General features: G+C 45.0%; 1 protein-coding gene across 2 annotated transcripts in view; it reads right to left on the bottom strand.

Annotated features, from left to right (window-relative positions):
- LOC139240900 (vitamin D3 receptor B-like) overlaps positions 1–19,763 on the bottom strand; it is a 163,102-nt gene that overhangs the window by 90,055 nt on the left and 53,284 nt on the right. For both annotated transcript variants that reach the window (XM_070869406.1, XM_070869407.1), the window contains exons 2-3: positions 8,975–9,143; positions 410–540 (exon numbers count right to left, since the gene is read on the bottom strand). In XM_070869406.1, coding sequence (XP_070725507.1) covers positions 410–540; positions 8,975–9,126 — 283 coding nt within the window. In that variant the 5' untranslated portion in view covers positions 9,127–9,143. The remainder of the gene's footprint in view (positions 1–409; positions 541–8,974; positions 9,144–19,763) is intronic.

Below are 19,763 nucleotides of genomic sequence, written 5' to 3' on the forward strand. Positions count from 1 at the left end.
TTCTGCCACAGCAGAGAAAGGTTTTCCTTCCAGATCATAGGGGCCAAAGATCTACCTATGGAATCTGCTGACTGACCAATGAGAAAATATTTGAAAATCCCCAAATTGCATCAAAGGTCAACTGTAATGCCCTTGCTGGGATTAACTAATGGAATGGAGATTAGTAATCAAACCCATCTGTAGAGCTGAGTTTCTTTATCAACTAGGCAATCAGGGCATTTCCTTGATTCACAGTGACAGTCACATGGGATTTTCTGGACTTCACCATTACAGCAATTTCAACTGAAATATTACGTGTAGTTGATTAGTGAAATTTGTGTCTCTCAAGAACAAACTAAACTGAGTATTCTTCATTCATAAGTTCAGTTTCATTAAAAGTTTCTCCTATGTTCTAAGTGTAATTACTTACATTCTTTCATCATGCCAATATCCTGGCATCGCTTGAGTCTACATGCTTGGCAATGCCTTCTGTTATCCTTCGTAATTGAACAGTTGCCATTAAAAGGGCAGGTAAAATTGGCCTTTTTCTTCATGCTTCTCCTGGGGGGGGGGGGGAAGAAAAAAATCAACTCAGCAACCAAGACTGTAAGTGTACAATTACAAAGAACATGCGCAGACCACACTAATTTCCTTCTTTGAAAACTGTGACAACAATTTTACAACACATGAAAAATAAAATACTAGGCAATCAGGAAGCTGTGTGCCTTGAAATGTTAGGATGGAAGAAAAAAACAGCAACTCCCCACAGACTTCCCAATCTCAGCTGAGCCATCAAGGGGACGCAGTAAGCAAGAAATATTGGCAAAGGAGGAAAAGAAGAAAAGTAAAATCAGGCAGGCTTCCTGCTCCCGAGCAGTATACAGTGAACCCTGCAGAGCCGTGTGAGTGAGAGTGAGTGAATAATATGAGCTGATCCGATTTGGCTGTAATACCACCACAGTCCAAAAGCCTGCTGACACTTGCTGTCCTGGCTCACATTGACAATGGCCACTTCAACAGGGTACTTACTGGAGAGCAATCATCAGGAGTGCAGAAAACTGGGGGTATATATATATATATATTTGTATTGTTGTAGTAAATCAAATCAAAGTGTTAAAGAAAACTTTCTCTCCATTTGGACTCCGTCAATGCAACATTTGGGTTCCTGAAATTTGGAGTGCAGCAGAATGGGCTCCAAACTTCAGAATCCCAAAACAAACAGCTGGGGACAGAAAACTATTTTGTTAGTTGCAAAATTTATGCCAGGAAAAAATAAAAATAGACTTATAAATTAACAGTAGACATCACCAGCTGGCAAAGATTTAAACTAATGGCAGGTTTGAATTCCGAGGAACATTCTATCCATGGAATGGACACATCATTGTTAACAGTTTCCAGTTGTTTTGTCACAAATGCAAAAGACCAATTGTGACATCTGCAAAAGAACAGTAGGAACGCAGCATCACATGTGCATTGTCCACCTCTTTTACTCAACTAAAGACTGGAAGGAATTATATTTATTGAATGTCGCACCACGCCTCCAACGTTTCAAAGTTCTTCACAATGAATTAGTTTGAGACGCTGTTACTGCTGGGAGTGCAGACTGCAAAAGAAAACTGCTGCTCTATGCATCTGACAGACAGACACAACTGGCTGCCTCCTGTCAGCAAAATAAAGTGGTGCATCGACACACTAATGCTTAATATAACCCCTGCATGACCAGTTTAATTTCACCTGTTATATATAGGATAATGCAGGTTCGATTGCAGTAACCGATGACGTTGAATGACAAATGCAAAGCTGGTGCAGTTTATTAATGTCATCTTAGCCACACAGTACATTACTGCCCCAAAACACAAGTCCTGGATTAATCTTCCTAGCTTTTCTGTCTTTTCAGCCTAGAACATTTTCAAGAGGTGCCAGCCTTAGCTCAGTGGTAGCACTCATGTCTTGGATTCAGAAGGTTGTGGGTTCAAGCCCCACTCTAGAGACTTGAACACGAAATCTAGGCAGACTTTTCAGTGCAGTAGAGGGAGTGCTGCACTGTTGGAGGTGCCGTCTTTCAGATGAGACACAAATTGGGCAGACATGACTTCGGTTTAACAACGGTATGATACTAAAGTCTGCCATGGAGTGGTCACAAGTGGACTCATGTCTGCAAATCTCCACACTGCAGGGCAGTCATGGGAGGTATTGAGAAGAAGCTAGCTGCTTCTCTAGTAATGGGAAAATTCTACTGTCCAAGTCATCCCTAGCTGTTTTCACGTATCTGGCTGGAGGCTGGTAACGGTACCAGTGGAAGACAGACCTCTTACTCATTTTTCCAGTAAAGAAAAACTGTTTGGGCCAACAACAGGGAGAAACTGCTAACAAGTCTGTATAATGAAAATAAATCATATTTGATGCTGTTATATGGAAGTGTTATTGTATGAAAGAGTACACAAATGTCCGAGGGCGAGAGAGAAAGCGAACAAACGAGCAAGAGAGAGCACGTGAACGAACGCGCGAGGGCAAGAGCATGGTGAGGCGAGAGAGAGCATAGGTGAGGGGGAAGAGAGAGAAAGGGAGGGGGCGAGGGGAAACAGGCGAGAGCGGGTGAGACGAGAGAGAGAGAGAGAGAGAGAGAGAGAGAGAGAGAGAGAGCGTGTGCGCGCGAGGGGGGGAAGGGAGAGAGAAAGAAAAAAAGAGAAGGGACGGGCAGGGGCGAGTGAGAGCGGGAGAGAGTGAGAAAGAGGGGGTGTGAAAGAGAAAGGGTGGCGTGAGGAGGAGGGGAGCGCGGATGAGTGAGAGCACGCGAACACGAGCACGGGCGAGGGCGAGAGAGAAAAAGAGGGGATGAGCGAGGGAGGGTGCGCAAGAGCGGGGGCAAGGGCGAGAGAGAGAGAGAGATAGAGATGTGTGAGAGGGGAAGAGGGCGCGAAGGAGAGTGGAGCAGGGAAAATAATGTTAAGTATAAAAGTATGCCATTTTCATTTTTTTTAAATAATGGCAATAATGATTGATACTGCTGACCTTTGAGGTTAGCCTCGGCTGCACTGTAGTTGCAAGCATCCAATATCCTACGAGGTCAGAAGAAAATGCCACACTAAAAGTCCAGCTGAATGGGTTAGAATGCAAAATACCCAAGACGTTGGGAGATGAAGAGATTTAGTAGCTTGGATCTTTGCCAGTATTTAATATGCTGTAGCTCCTAACCAGTAAACATTATGCAATTTGATAATTATGAAATGAGTAATTGTCGTAACACCTCCCCAGTCTTCTAGGAAATTGAATGACATCCAGAAAAGAAGCTAGAGTCGAGGCAGTGCCATAAATAATTTGCTAAAGACAAGCACGAGTCTTCCACAGAACAGCTTTTGAACTTAAGCCAAGTGCTGTTACAGTATACTCTGTGACAGGCTCAACTTGCACTAAGCATGATCATAGGAACAGGAGCAGGCCATTCAACCCCTTGGGCTTGTTCCACCATTCAATGAGATCATTGCTGATCTGTATCCTAATTCCATTCATCCACCTTGGCTCCATATCCCTCAATACCTCAGATTTAAAATTATTAATTGAGCTGGCATCTACTGCTTTTTGTGGAGAGGGGTTCACACTTCTACCATCCTTTGTGTGAAGAAGTATTTCCTAATGTCGTCAGAATGGCCTGTCTCTGATTTTAAGGTTATGTCCCCTTGTCCTAGATTCCTTCACCAGCGGAAAAAGTTTCTCTCCATCTACTCCATCAATTTCTTTCAAAATCCTAAAAACCTCAATCAAATCACCCTTTAACCTTCTATATTCCAGGGAATACAAGCCTAGTTTATGTAATCTCTCCTCATAATTGAACCCTTGCAGCCCTGGTAACATTCTGGTGACTCTGCGCTCCACTCCTTCCAAGGTCACTATTTATTTTCTAAGGTGTGGTGCCCAGAATTGTACTCAGTACTCCAGATGTGGTCTAACCAGGGCTTTGTATAGCTGTAACATATCTTCCTCCCCTTTATATTTCAGCCCTCTAGATATAAAGACTAACATTCCATTAGCCTTTTTCATTATTTTTTTGTACCTGACTAAATTTAGTGTTCGGTGTACACGGACTCCTAAATCTCTTTGGACCTCCACTGTTCCTAGCTTTTCATCATTTAAAAAATGCTCGGATCTATCCTTTTTTGGTCCAAAATAAATTACCTCACACTTACCTGCGTCGAAATCCATTTGCTACAGTTTTGTCCACTCACTTATTCTATCAATGTCTCTTTGTATTTTTATACTTCCGTCTACACTACTTATTATGCCACCAATCTTTGTGTTATCGGCAAACATGGATATATGGCTCTCTATTGTGTTATCCCAGTCATTAATAAATATAGTGAATAGTTGAGGCCCCAGCACAGACCCTTGTGGGACACCGCTAGTCACATCTTTCCAATTTGAGTACATACCCACTATTCTGTCTTCTACCGCCAAACCAATCTTCTAACCTGGTCAATAATTTGTATCCAATGCGAATCTAATCTAATTTACTTAATGAAATGATTAGAACCAAAATCCACAACACCGCAGTACGCTGCTGTTCCAACAGAGTCCCCAAATGCCCCTCACTTGTGACTTTCCAGATACAAGTTCCTGTCCTTGGGCATGTGGCAGGCAGACTCGAGGCATTTCCTGATTTTCCCCTATAAATGTTAGGCAAGTCACTCCAGGCCAGTTGAATAGCTGGCAGCTGATGAGTGGTATTGATGAATGCCTTGGAGCAGGTCGCCTGGCTCCCACTACTCAGGTAGCGAATGGAACATGCTGGCAGGTGACTGGAAAAAGACGAGGATAATAAATAGCAAACAGTGGAAAACAAGCGAGGGAGGAAATGAAGATCTATAAGAACATAAGAATTAGGAACAGGAGTAGGCCATCTAGCCTGCTCCGCCATTCAACAAGATCATGGCTGATCTGGCCGTGGACTCAGCTCCACTTACCCGCCCTCTCCCCATAACCCTTAATTCCCTTATTGGTTAAAAATCTATCTATCTGTGACTTGAATACATTCAATGAGCTAGCCTCAACTGCTTCCTTGGGCAGAGAATTCCACAGATTCACAACCCTCTGGGAGAAGAAATTCCTTCTCAACTCGGTTTTAAATTGGCTCCCCCGTATTTTGAGGCTGTGCCCCCTAGTTCTAGTCTCCCCGACCAGTGGAAACAACCTCTCTGCCTCTGTCTTGTCTATCCATTTCATTATTTTAAATGTTTCTATAAGATCCCCCCTCATCCTTCTGAACTCCAACGAGTAAAGACCCAGTCTACTCAATCTATCATCATAAGGTAACCCCCTCATCTCCGGAATCAGCCTCGTGAATCGTTTCTGTACCCCCTCCAAGGCTAGTATATCCTTCCTTAAGTAAGGTGACCAAAACTGCACGCAGTACTCCAGGTGCGGCCTCACCAATACCCTATACAGTTGCAGAAGGACCTCCCTGCTTTTGTACTCCATCCCTCTCGCAATGAAGGCCAACATTCCATTCGCCTTCCTGATAACCTGCTGCACCTGCAAACTAACTTTTTGGGATTCATGCACAAGGACCCCCAGGTCCCTCTGCACCGCAGCATGTTGTAATTTCTCCCCATTCAAATAATATTCCCTTTTACTGTTTTTTTTTCCCCCAAGGTGGATGACCTCACACTTTCCGACATTGTATTCCATCTGCCAAACCTTAGCCCATTCGCTTAACTTAACTAAATCTCTTTGCAGCCTTTCTGTGTCCTCTACACAACCCGCTTTCCCACTAATCTTTGTGTCATCTGCAAATTTTGTTACACTACACTCTGTCCCCTCTTCCAGGTCATCTATGTATATTGTAAACAGTTGTGGTCCCAGCACCGATCCCTGTGGCACACCACTAACCACCGATTTCCAACCCAAAAAGGACCCATTTATCCCGACTCTCTGCTTTCTGTTCGCCAGCCAATTCTCTATCCATGCGAATACATTTCTTCTGACTCCACATACCCTTATCTTCTGCAGTAACCTTTTGTGTGGCACCTTATCGAATGCCTTTTGAAATTCTAAATACACCACATCCATCGGTTCACCTCTATCCACCATGCTCGTTATATCCTCAAAGATTTCCAGTAAATTAGTTAAACATGATTTCCCCTTCATGAATCCATGCTGCGTCTGCTTGATTGCACTATTCCTATCTAGATGTCCACCTATTTCTTCCTTAAATGATAGTTTCAAGCATTTTCCCCACTACAGATGTTAAACTAACCGGCCTATAGTTACCTGCCTTTTGTCTGCCCCATTTTTTAAACAGAGGCGTTACATTAGCTGCTTTCCAATCCGCTGGTACCTCCCCAGAGTCCAGAGACTTTTGGTAGATTATAACGAATGCATCTGCTATAACTTCCGCCATCGCTTTTAATACCCTGGGATGTATTTCATCAGGGCCAGGGGACTTGTCTACCTTGAGTCCCATTAGCCTGTCCAGCACTACCCCCCTAGTGATAGTGATTGTCTCAAGGTCCTCCCTTCCCACATTCCTGTGACCAGCAATTTTTGGCATGGTTTTTGTGTCTTCCACTGTGAAGACCGAAGCAAAATAATTGTTTAAGTTCTCAGCCATTTCCACATTTCCCATTATTAAATCCGCCTTCTCATCTTCTAAGGGACCAATATTTACTTTAGTCACTCTTTTCCGTTTTCTATATCTGTAAAAGCTTTTACTATCTGTTTTTATGTTTTGCGCAAGTTTACCTTCGTAATCTATCTTTCCTTTCTTTATTGCTTTCTTAGTCATTCTACCTGTCTTTTCCAACCTTAGAGGGAAGCTCTCAACCGACAGATAAAAGGTACTGCAGAACACAAAGAAAGCTTTTCAGGGATATAAAATAGGAATAAGAACCCCTTACCAGGATGCTTAAGATTTCACCAACACTTGGAATCGGAGTGTATTGCATCTTATTACCGCACTTTTAAACACGGGGTAACAATGGGGCAGATCAACTCTGATTCAGATATCATAATTGTAGATTGAATGGTACATGATTGCTAGCAAAATGGCGAGATTCAGTACTTAAAATCAGAGGTGGCAAGCAACTCCAACACACTGCACCCAAACTCATGATCCTACTCAGGGCATTACTGATCTGAAGACAGGCACCTCCTTAAGAGTTTAGGAAGGGAATCATCTTGCGCTGCTCTTGCATCTCTCTGTTTCACACCAGAGGGCTAATCCAGCAATTCACCCAGTCGGCTGTGGAGGGTACAGGGAGAACAAAGGAAGAGAAAGTGGGAGTCATATAAACATACTTTAAAAGTACCTGGCTGATGGCATGTTTTCTCAGAGCCTGGCAGCTCCAGATTGGCTCCTAAGCCTGTCCAAAATTGGAACTCCCATTAAAATAATTGGGACCTCTTCCAGAATGGAGGTGGCTCTTTCCCATCAGTGACATCATTGGACCAGCTCTGGAGGGGAATGAAATCTGAACTACAGGGTCGCCATCATGCAGGAAATTTGATGTTTTTTTTTTAACGGGAGCAGGTATATCTCTTTTGTACTTTTACACAGATATGGGAGATTACTTTGAATCTCTAGCACCTCCTTGTCCGCCCTTCCCCTTTAATTCAATTATATAAAGGGATATTGATACAGATAGTTGATCTTCGACTTTGTGACTTCCCTTGAAAATCCAGAGAGACTATCTACAATTACAGGCTTTTTTCTGTTTAGCTATCGATGTTCCCTTATTGGTCTCACCATGCCAGGTACTATTCCCAAATGGTAACCTGCTCCTAGTTCTCTGCCATTGTCACCCTGTTACTAGCTGTTAAGAGATTGCACAATGGCAGCTCAGAGTATCTTTTCCATTGACTCATTAACTCTTCCATGAAGAACATCAGACCTGTGCTTGGCAGCTCCAAGGAGTTTACTATTTAAGGAGCTCAAATGCACTGTGCCAACTAATACACTGTGACCAATACTGTACAGCACTACTGATGTGTAACCCATCACTAATATATGCAATCAATAAGGAAGAAAATGATAGTTATTTAACAATTATTCAATATTAGATTTACTTATCATTTTACACAGAACTATTGCTTTTGCATCTCCCCAGATTAAGAGATCTTCTGTTGTTCCATTAAGCAGTTGGCTTTACCAAGGTATGCACAGATTATTCATTCTTTTCTTCATAGCTGGGAGTTTAGGGTAACAGGACTTTAAGAGCAAATTACTACAAGTCTGAGTTTTGCAGAAATATCCATAAATCTTCATTACATTTTAGATTGAAGGCAATACAATTTTTCAGCAAGAACCAAGGAACTAGCCAGAGGCCTGGAACGACTGTTATTTTGCCAGCTGCACTTATTTTGAAGAATTCTGTAAAATGTATCTTTTTAAAAAGTCAGTTGGAGTACTGTATTTACCAATATACAGTTCAGGGGCAATGAATTCCAGTGTCTGGCACTGCTGGCCTGCTACAGTTTAATCTTACAGCAGGCTTGTAACAATCTAGCTTTGTGATTGGCTGGTTAATCCCAATTCAATCCTCAGGACATAAAAGGAGATCCTCTGTTGTTCCATTAAGCAGTTGAGTGATGGAACATAATTTAATGTAAGTGACACTTACTGATCTTTATAGAATTCTTGATCTAATGCAGTAAATACTAGCTCAGCTGAAACATCCAAAAGGGAGTTGGACTGAATCCTGATTTAGCAGGGAGTAGAGAATATGGGGACAAAGTCCTGTTCTGAAACAAGATCCCTTAATTTCTTTACATTCTTGCAATGCATTCCTTCATGATTCACTGGGATTTCCAAGTTGAAATTAAATTGCTACAATGGTAGTCAGCCCCCTCCCCTCACCCTTCTCGAATTCACTGTCGCTAAACCGTATATACGGTAAATATAGTACTCCAACATAGTTTAAAAAGGTAATTTTTACAGACCGAGTACAGAAGACTCCTCATGACAATAGATGACTGCTATTTACGACTTAACACAGCATCTTACCTGAAGAAGCCTTTACAGCCTTCACATGTCATAGCATTGAAATGGAAACCAGTCGCTTTGTCCCCACAAACCCCACAGATCCGTGGGCCATTTCTATCAAATTCATCATCTTCAGGCTGATGTGCAGAAGTGCTCACTGCCATCTGCTCCATTTCTTTAATTCTTGATACTGCAAACAAGAAAAATAGGCCTTTTTTAAATACAAGAACGTATCTTAATATTTACATCAAAAGATGAATTATGGATAAAATGTAGTTATAATGCATAGCATCTTTTACAATTTAGTGCAGTACACTTGTGTTGTGTATGTATAATGTATGTACTGTAACACTAGAGCACTGAATGTACCTTCACACTGTATACACCATACCTGTACCACCAGAGGGTGCTACTGGTGGAGACCCAAGGGTCACCGGCACACTGCAGGTAACCAAGTATAAAAGGGAGCTCACCTCACTCAGGGAGCTACAATAAATGGGCTAAGGTCACAACAGTTCAAGTACAATACCCGACCTCGTGGAGTTATTACTGGAATGCTTGCATCTTTAATAACTTGGGTCAGTGCCCTGTACTCTTCTGGTAGCTGCTAGGATACAGATCTCTTCAAAGGAATAATCCAGAGAGGACTCACAAACATATTTAGCTCATTTATCAGGATTACTGTGGGCATTGGATAATTCTGAGGCTCATTTGCAGGGCGGACCTGCTCCAAGATTAGAGTTGGAGGCATTGAGCCCATACTGTTCCAACCAGAGTGCAAAATTAAGTATTGAATACTTCAGCCTACCAGAAGCTACTCCTTCGGCATCTCATTAAAAGTGTATAACTAACCCTCCTGTATGGCTCAGAGACATGGACTACGTACAGCAAGCACCTCAAAACACTGGAGAAGTACCACCAACATTGCCTCCGCAAGATCCTGCAAATCCATTGGCAGGATAGGCGCGCCAATGTTAGTGTTCTCGCTCAGGCCAACATCCCCAGCATTGAAGCATTGATCACGCTCGATCAACTCCGCTGGACGGGCCACATCATCTGCATGCCTGACACGAGGCTCCCAAAACAAGCACGCTACTCAGAGCTCCTACACGGCAAGCGAGCCCCAGGTGGGCAGAGGAAACGTTTCAAGGACACCCTCAAAGCCCCCCTGAAAAAGTGAAACATCCCCATCGATACCTGAGAATCCCTGACCCAAGACCGCCCAACATGGAGAAAAAGCATCCGGGATGGCGCTGAACACCTCGTGTCTCTTCACCGAGACAAACTGAAGTCAAGCGTCGTCAGCAGAAGGAGCGCACGGCATCCCAGGCACCCCAACCTCTTGTTCCTCCAACCACTGTCTGCCCCACCTGTGACAGAGACTGTAGGTCCAGCATTGGACTCTTCAGTCACCTGAGAACTCATTTTTAGTGTGGAAGCAAGTCATCTGAGACTCCGAGGGACTGCCCAAGAAGAACATAAGAAATAGGAGCAGGAGTAAGCCACCTAGCCCCTCGAACCTGCTCTGCCATTCAATAAGATCATGGCTGATCTGATCATGGACTTAGCTCCACTTCCCTGCCCACTCCCCATAACCCTTTACTCCCTTATCTCTTAAAACTTTGTCTATCTCCGCCTTAAATATATTCAATGACCCAGCCTCCACAGCTCTCTGGGGCAGAGAATTCCACAGATTTACCACCCTCTGAGAAGAAATTTCTCCTCATCTCAATTTTAAAAGGGCGACCCCTTATTCTGAGACGATGGGCTGGAACCTCCACTTTTGTGCTTATCACCCAAAAATGGGCGATATTTCCAGCGTGGGCGGTAAAAAAAGGGTTTTCAGATTGCTGGCTTCTCGCCCATTCTCAATGCACCTTGTCTCCATTTTTGAAAATGGCCGTTACCGCGAGCGATTTAAAATGGGCGGTAGCGTTAAATCTTGCTGACCTTCTGCCATAAAGTGTGGCCATCCTGAGCAACGGCATGGCAACACTCGATTCCCGCGATTCTGGAGGTCAAGCGTCATCATGACATGCACAGAAGAGGAGACAGAGAGTGAGGGAGCTCAGAGGGACTGAAGACGTGTGTGGGTGTGGTGCGGCTGCTTTGGGAGGAAGAAGGGAGACTTTAGAGCTTCACAGCAAGTAGGCAAACAAAAATTAGCTGTTACCAGCCACATATTTGACTGAATTTGGCCTATAATGGAGAGAGAGGAGGAGGCATCACAGCACGCTGTGGAGACTGACGCTGGAGAGAGCAGTGAGGTGGGAGAGGAGCACATTGGAGGGTGCAAAAGAGTGGAGGAGGTTCTCGGACGAGGCAAATGCCTCCCTCCTGCAGGAGGTCGAGTTACGCTCGGGTGATTTGACACAGGGAGGGCGTGGGAAGCCCACCCCAAAGGCCGACCAGAGGATATGGACCGAGATAGCAGAGGTGGTCTCGTCAGCGACCAACGCGGTGTGTGAGGGCAACCAATGCCGCAAACGATGGAACGACCTTGTGGGATCCGCAAGAGTAACTATTACATTGATTTGCATGTACTTATGTATTTATATAATTTGATTTGTAACAGTCATGAGTGACTATCAGCAGATGTGAGGTCTTTCACTTTTACCGGGAATGTTTTACTCAAAGCCTGCGGTCACGGTGTACGTCTTTAGGTAAAGAATGATAATTATCATAATAATCATGATTACATCTGTCGGTTATGTGTTGTATCAGTCTCTGTGACAGTACCTAACAATTATATCATGCAATGATCTCATGCCATGTCGTCCTGTCACCTTATACAGAAGAAGCTCTCGACGATGAGGTCCGTGCAGAGGTGAACGGGTGGGGGGCCACCAGTCCCCAGCGACATCACTGAGATGGAGGAGCGGGTGCTCACACTCGTGGGGAAGCACCCCCGGACAGCCACGGACACATCTGCAGACCCTAAAGTGATGCCACGTAAGTAAAACTTATACCATTGCGTCATGTAAAGCCTATAGATGCCACACCCAATCATATCCGACCAATCATATATGATAGATGATCTCTAAAATTGTCATAGAAATAATGCTGGCCGAATGAAAATCATTGCAATGCACAATGTGTTGATGGTCATGAAATGTGATGTCTGCGATGATTTTGAGAGCGGTGGTGCTTTTTTCGTACATATGCTGTGTGTAGTGCTGGACTCACCTTGTGACCCTAGCACCCCCTTCTCCTCTAATAACCTCATTTGTGTTTTGCAGCTCAGCCAGCAGCGCGGCCCCAGGCAGGGCCACAGAGGCCAGAAGGTGGGGGCGCAGGGCAGGAGTCGGTGGATGATCCTACTACATCTGGTGCTGAGGAGCTCTGATTCTCGCCCATCAATCCGCTGGGTCTCCACGGATGAGAGCGCGGACTTCGAAGAACCTACATCACCACGCTCCAGAAGCTATTCCACCCCAAGGCCATCTAGTGGTCCTCCAGTCATTCCCGCCTCCACTCTGGAGGTACCGGCCCCAAGCACCTCACTACAGGGCACCCCATTTGTCCCCAGGAGGCCTCGTGGACGCGGCAGGTCTGTTCCACGAGCGCGACATGAGAGCGGAGAGATGGTACAGTTGTCCAGGAGGACTGTAGACATTGGTGACCAGCTCATTGAAGCATTGGGGGCATATCCCGACAGCTGGCCACCATGACCGAGTACATTCTGCGCATGGCGGAGGCCCTGGATGCGATAGCCAGGAACACTGCAGCCACTGGCCTCCAAGTGGTCCCCGAGCGCGGCACTCCATCCCTAGCTTCCGCACCACCAAGATCCTGCTTCTGCATCAGAGAATGTTGCCCCCTCGGCATCCCCTGCTCCCGTACATGTGCAACCAGCGCATCTGCCTTCATCCCCCCCCCCCCCCCAATGAGGCACCGCCTGAGGAGCTCCTCGGCCAGGTGCCATGGAGCAAGGAGGAGAAGGGATAGAGGTGGGGAGAATAATGGAAGGAGAAGGGGGGGGGGGGGAGAAGGAAAATGAGGTGCATGTGCGCAGGTGATGGCTGTGTTATATCTCCGTCTGGGTGTATGCAATTTGTTGCAATGTATGGGGGCTGGGGACCACGCTCCTGCTTTGCCTTTGTATTCTGTGTTGCTGGAAATGTTGAACATATGATTTATGTCAATGGTGGGAAAAGTGGGGTGTGGGCGGGGGTTGGGTGTTATTGGCTGTGATACTGATGATTTGAGACCAATGTTGGTATTACATTTTTGTTATTGAACATAACCTTGTTGCACATTGTCTCAGATAGCTGGACCGTTGCACACTGGTGATTCCTTACCATGAAAGGGTTAAATACAACTAATCAAGCAACGTAAACTTTAACTGGCACCAAGGTGATGGGCACCATTGATGTCCAAGCTGCACACACACAGCAATGTGTCAGCGTTGTCACTCACATCAGCGCTCTTTCAGGCAAATCTTTCAGATATCAGCTCCTCACATAGAGTGGGATTTAACAAATGCCAGCCACACCGCTGGCGTTCGTTCCGGTTAGTTCCACTTTTTGTGGGCGTTTTTTGGGCGAGCGATATTGTGGGCGATATGTGTGCAAGGTGGTGAAATTGACGCTGGGCGATCTCATGGCCGCTAGTTTGGGTAAATATGCTCTTGTGGACAAAAAAGTGGGCGGGCATTAATATTGAATGTCGGCATTAATTCCATGCGGAAAGTAACGCTGGGCGATAATATGGGTGTTGATTTCGCCCATTCTGCTGATTCCACCCCAAAAAAGTGGGAGGGCAGTAATATTTTTTACCGGCGTTAAGCACATGGGGAAAGTAACACTCGCCGATAAGTTTCCTAAAAAAGCCTGTCAATTTCCATTTTGTGCCAAAATGGGCGATATCTGGGCGTTATACATTATTTCAGCGGTTAAATGGGTGTTAAGTGGGCATTAGCATGCAAAAAAAGTGGAGGTTCTAGCCCAATGTCCCCTAGTTTTAGTTTCCCCTATGAGTGGAAATATCCTCTCTGCATCCATCCACCTTGTCGAGCCCCATCATTATCTTATATGTTTCGATAAAATCACCTCTCATTCTTCTGAACTCCAATGAGTATAGGCCCAACCTACTCAACCTTTCCTCATAAGTCAACCCCCTTCATCTCTGAAATCAACCCAGTGAACCTTCTCTGAACAGCCTCCAATGCAAGTATATCCTTCCTTAAATAAGCAGACCAAAACTGCACGCAGTACTCCAGGTGTGGCCTCAGCAATACCCTGTACAGTTGTAGCAGGACTTCCCTGCTTTCATACTCTATCCCCCTTGCAATAAAGGCCAACATTCCATTTGCCTTCCTGATTAATTGCTGTACCTGCATACTAACGTTTTGTGTTTAATTCACAAGTACCCCCAGGTCTCGCGGTACTGCAGCACTTTGCAATTTTTCTCCATTTAAATTATAATTTGCTTTTCTATTTTTTCTGTCAAAGAAGAAGAGATAACTAACCCTGCACTGGAAGTATGCATTGTCGTACTGTGAGAGAGAGAGAAAAGCAGAGTGATTACAAGCTACAATCTAAATGATGAAGCACCACCACTGACCCAGTTTGTTCATTTCAAACAAACGGCAAACACATTCTCAGCTTTTCTGTCGCTTGCATCAATTCCACAGGTTCACCTATAAATATGCATGACAGTACCGTTTTTACTTCGACGAAATAATTCTTGGCTGTTCCTCTCAATGACTCCAAATATACTCCATTTCATATCATTCTGGCAAAGCTAAATAGATAATGGCTAGTTTTCTTACTCATTTTTTGAGCATACACTTTTAAATACAAGATTCAGATTTTTAATACACCACTGTAACAGAAATGATGCATAGTGCTGGTTAATCAGCACAATCTACCTCGTGAAATGTGCCTTTAATTCATTGGTGACTCTGGTGCTAAGTTATTTTATCCAATGTCATTCAGTAGTTCATTTTTCTGTAAACGACCATTTACCATCATACATTTTGCACATGCAGCATACCCTGATCACTTTGAACCCATGCCAGCCCTTGATAGTATCAGAGTCTGGGAGAAAGAATATTTTATTCGAGGGGTTAGTGTGAATATTTGATTGAAAGATTGGCTGAGGCTTTGGTTTTCAGGCAAAAGTTTCAATTGTCGGGGGGCGGGGGGGGCATGAGAGAAAAGGGAGGGTAGTGGAGAGAAGGCAACAGAGAGCCATGCAGGATTGGTATCATTTGGCTGGATTTTGAGTTCTTGCTCTCCCAGTTTTTGCCTGTTTTCCCTACCCAGCTTATCCCCTCATCCTCTTTTCTCTATTGGGTTTTGAGTTCGATGCGGATACCAGATTCAGCAAGTGTATCTTCTGTCGCAGTGCATCAGATCTGGCAGTGGTATGAGATAGGGTGCATGAAATATGACCAAACGTTATCCAGATGTCACTTATTAGGTCATTTGGATAAGGGTTATGTCATTTATTTTGGCCTATTTTAATGCAAGTTGGTGGCAAAGTTCCATTTGTTTAATAACTTACATTTATATAGCGCCTTTAACATGCCAAGGTGCTTCACAGCAGTGTTGTAAGACAAAACAAATACATTTGACACCGAGCCATATAAGAAATTAAGGCAGATGACCAAAAGCTTGGTTAAAGAGGTCGGTTTTAAGGAGCGTCTTAAAGGAGGAAAGAGAGGTAGAGAGGCGGAGAGGTTTAGGGAGGGAGTTCCAGAGCTTGGGACCCAGGCAGCTGAAGGCACGGCCACCGATGGTTGAGCGATTATAATCAGGGATGCTTAAGAGGGCAGAATTTGAGGAGCGCAGACATCTCGGGGGGTTGTGAGGCTGAAAAGAGATTAGAGATAGGGAGGGGTGAGGCCATGAAGGGATTTGGAAAAAGGGATGAGAATTTTGAAATTGAGGCGTTGCTTAACCGGGAGCCAATGTAGGTCAGCGAGCACAGGGGTGATGGGTGATCGTGATTTGGTGCAAGTTAGGACAAGGGCTACCAAGTTTTGGATGACCTCAAGTTTACATAGTGTAGAATATGGGAGGCCAGCCAGGAGTGCGTTGTAGTCTTCAAGTCTAGAGGTAACAAAGGAATGAATGAGAGTTTCAGCAGCAGAAGGGCTGAGGCAGGGGCGGAATCGGGCGATGTTACAGAGGTGGAAATAGGCAGTCTTAGTTATGCAGCGGATATGTGGCCGGAAGCTCATTTCAGGGTCAAATATGACACCTAGATTGCGAACAGTCTGGTTTAGCCTCAGATAGATAAAGGAGATAGTGGGACAGGTGAACAAATGCTTGGTCAAAGAAGTAGTTTTTAAGGAGGAGAGAGGTAGAGAGTTGGAGAGGTTTAGGGAGGGAATTCCAGAGTTTAAATGGTATTGGAAGATATTTTAATCCTACTAATGTGTTGGCCTTAACATTTCCCGCAGTACCGCTCCATCAGTCATACTTCAAAACGCCACCGTCACCCTCCCCTGAACTGACTCCTCAAGCTCCACCTGCTGCTCCTGATCCTGCGAGCACCTCACCTCCCTACAGCTGTTCCTCAGTCCAGCTCCCTCAGCCGCATTGATTCTGTGGATCTAACCTTTACACTGCCTGACTCCCTGGACTTCAATGCACTTTATCCTTACATTTTACTCTGACTGCTCTTTGCTCCTCTGCTGGTATAGCAGATCCGCTACTGTGTACCACTAACACCCAAAGCCACTAGATACCTCCACTGGACCCCTGATTCAAGTTCTGCTGCTTGTGGTCAACTCTTCACCGTTCCTCAGTCTTCTATTTCCACTGGACAGCCTTCCAGCAATGCCCCTCCACATGTGCGCAGATGACACTCAGCTCTACCTCAGCACCACCTCTCTCGGCCCTTCCACTTACGGCTTGTCCAATATCCAGTCTTGGGATGAGCCACAACTTCCCCAGTTAAATATCGGGAAGACCAAAGCCATCATATTTGGTCCCGGCCACAAATTTCATACCTTCGCCACTGATTCCATCCCTCTCCGCAGCCATTGTCTCAGGTTGAACCAGACCGTTTGCAACCTCAATGTCTTATTTAAGTCTGAGCTGAGCTCCGACTCCATATCCTCTCCGTCACAAAGACTGCCTAGTCCCACCTCTAACATTACCTCCCCATATCTGCTGCTGAAACCTTCATCCATGCCTTTATCAACTCTAGACTCAATTACTTCAATGCTCTCCTGGCCAGCCTCCCATCCTCCACCATCCAGCTCTGCTGCCCGTATCCTATCCTGCACCAAGTCCTGCTCATCTTTCACTCCCAGCTTCATTGACCTACATTGGGCTCCCAATGCCTCAAATTTAAATCTTCCTATGGCCTCACTCCACCTTATTCCTGTAACCGCCTCTGGGCCCACAACCTCTGTTCCTCTTACTCTGGCCTCTTGTGCATCCCTCCTCCCTTTGCTCAACCATTGGCAGCTGTGCCTTCAGCCAATGAGGTCCCACTCGTTGATTTTATTTCTCAAGTCCACCATTTCATACTCCAGAAGTCTCAAGGAGAAGTTCTGGGAAGGCGTCGACTCTGGAGACATTTTTAGCTAGCTGTGTTTGTGAAGATAAACAAACTTTACACTTCTATTATTTTTTTGCTTTCTACATACCCGGTAAACACATATTGCTTTCAAGAGCTGTAGGGTGGGTGGACTTTGACATATTTAAAACAAGGATTGAGCAGCTGTGTGCCAGGCCATTCACATTTTTACATGTAATGGTCGACCAAAGGACAAGTAAATATTCTGTATGGGACCCAACCTACACCAGCTCATCTCCATTGGTGGCAACAGGAACTTTGACAGATCCTGGCGGTTTGAGATTGCCACGAGCTCATACATTGGGCCCAAATTTGCCCAGGAGTTGCTCAGTTTTTTTTGGAGCAACTTGATTTTTCAATTTGCACCAATGTAAGTGAGTTAGTTAGGATTTTTTTTAGTTTCATTTTTTTTCCCAAAAGGAGGCGTTACCAGCCGCCTACGCCCGTTTTGGCCATTTAAGCCAGTTTGGACAGCTAATAGTTGCTCCAAACTAACTTAGGCCAGCATATGTGGCCACTTGTGGCCGCACAGAAAACCCTTGTGGAGAGTTAAGAAATCAGCGCATGTATTATCTAATGACTTGACTAAAGAATGTGAATAGGATCAAATAGCTATACAGCACTAAACAAAACACAACCATTAATAATAAATAAAAAATAAAACTTGTCCTACCTTGGCCCGGGAAGTCAGCGGACTGGCTGGCCACTCGGCCTGGGATAGGTGCAGGACTCTCTCCAGGACGTGCAGCAGCCCAGTGCGCGTCGTGACACCACTCGGCCTGGGATGGGGCGGGACATCGGGTCCCACGCTGCAGAGGAGCTACTGCGCATGCGCGAAACCTCCAGTGCGCATGCATTGAGCTGCCGGCACTCTTAAGCGCAGGGCCCTAGCTCCGCCCCCTAATTGAATTGCCACGCCGCGCCAAACCCCGGGAGAATCGGCAGAGGGGCCAGAATCCCGGGACATCTTTTTGGCACCGTTTGGATCGTAGGAAGTCACATCTCATGTGAGTGCGCTGAAAAAACGGGTGGTCCAAATTTGGGCCCATTTTTGGACTGATCCAGGAGCATTAGACTGCCTTTGAACAAAGTTAAGGCAATCATAAGTCTTAGGATTGAGACCATCTCATTTCATTTTGGGCTCGGCCTACTGATGGAAATTCCTTGCACCTATTGACCACCACCTTTCTGCTGAACAATGTCTAATCAGTACATCTCCGACATTCCACCCAGGTTGAGAAATTAGAAAGTAGCCCACTTGGAGTGAATCGTATATTCTCCCCATCTCAACTGGAAGTTCAGATGCCCTTTCCTTAATAAAGCCACAAGGGTTTACCCTGGTTTAAGGCAAGTAAAGTTCCCCTTTGGCAGGGGTGTGAATGTTTGCAGTTTTGTTGCCTTCCCATTCATTGTGTTTCCTGATTTGCTGTGTGGATTTCCCCGCTGATGATGGGACTGTATTCGGCCAATTTTATTCCACAGCTTCTGTTTTCCCTTCCGAGAGGCCGTTTCCCGCCCCCTGTCCCGCATCTGCCTGCTTTGCTCAGCTATATTCCTTACTGTCCCAGACTGCTCCACACAGATTCTTGGGAGGGCTTGATAATTGCTATCTAAATGTTCACATCCTTACTGCTTATTGCTCAGGTTGAAGGTTTGATTGCTCCAGTTTGGATTCGTAAGTTGTCTATTTGTAACCAGTGGTTGTCTGCATTAGTTATGGTTCATCACCAAACTTGTTACTGTTAAGCACTCACTGTTGCATTATATGAACAGGTCCTAGCATTTTAATTAACACCACAGGGCTTGACATATTCTTACAGACACAGGATCTGTTTAATTCCACCTGTTGTAACTGATCGTAGCAAGATCGAGGACATAGTATGAAAACTGATGTGGAAAATACTTCATAATGTGGAGTGCTGATGATCTAACTTGCACGGCATGAATAACTCATGAGGGCAAGTCCCAATGACTTTTACAGATGGATAGGAGAAGCCTGAAGCGATCTATCTCTGTCTCAGAAATTTATAACTTTCCCTCTGTCAGCACCTCTGCTTACCGCTCTCCCTGATAGAATAAATAGTATTGTTAAATGACATGCTACAAAAAATATGTACCTGTATACTTTTTCATTATAATTTATTCCCCACCCAAATTGTCTTTCCTCCTCTCTTGAAGGCAGCAACGTTTGCTGAAGTACAATTCCACAGACACCAGCTACATTCCAGCATCTCAGCTACCTAACCATAGAAACATAGAAAATAGGTGCAGG

The sequence above is a fragment of the Pristiophorus japonicus genome, chromosome X, assembly GCF_044704955.1.
Source record: "Pristiophorus japonicus isolate sPriJap1 chromosome X, sPriJap1.hap1, whole genome shotgun sequence".
Classification (NCBI taxonomy): domain Eukaryota; kingdom Metazoa; phylum Chordata; class Chondrichthyes; family Pristiophoridae; genus Pristiophorus; species Pristiophorus japonicus.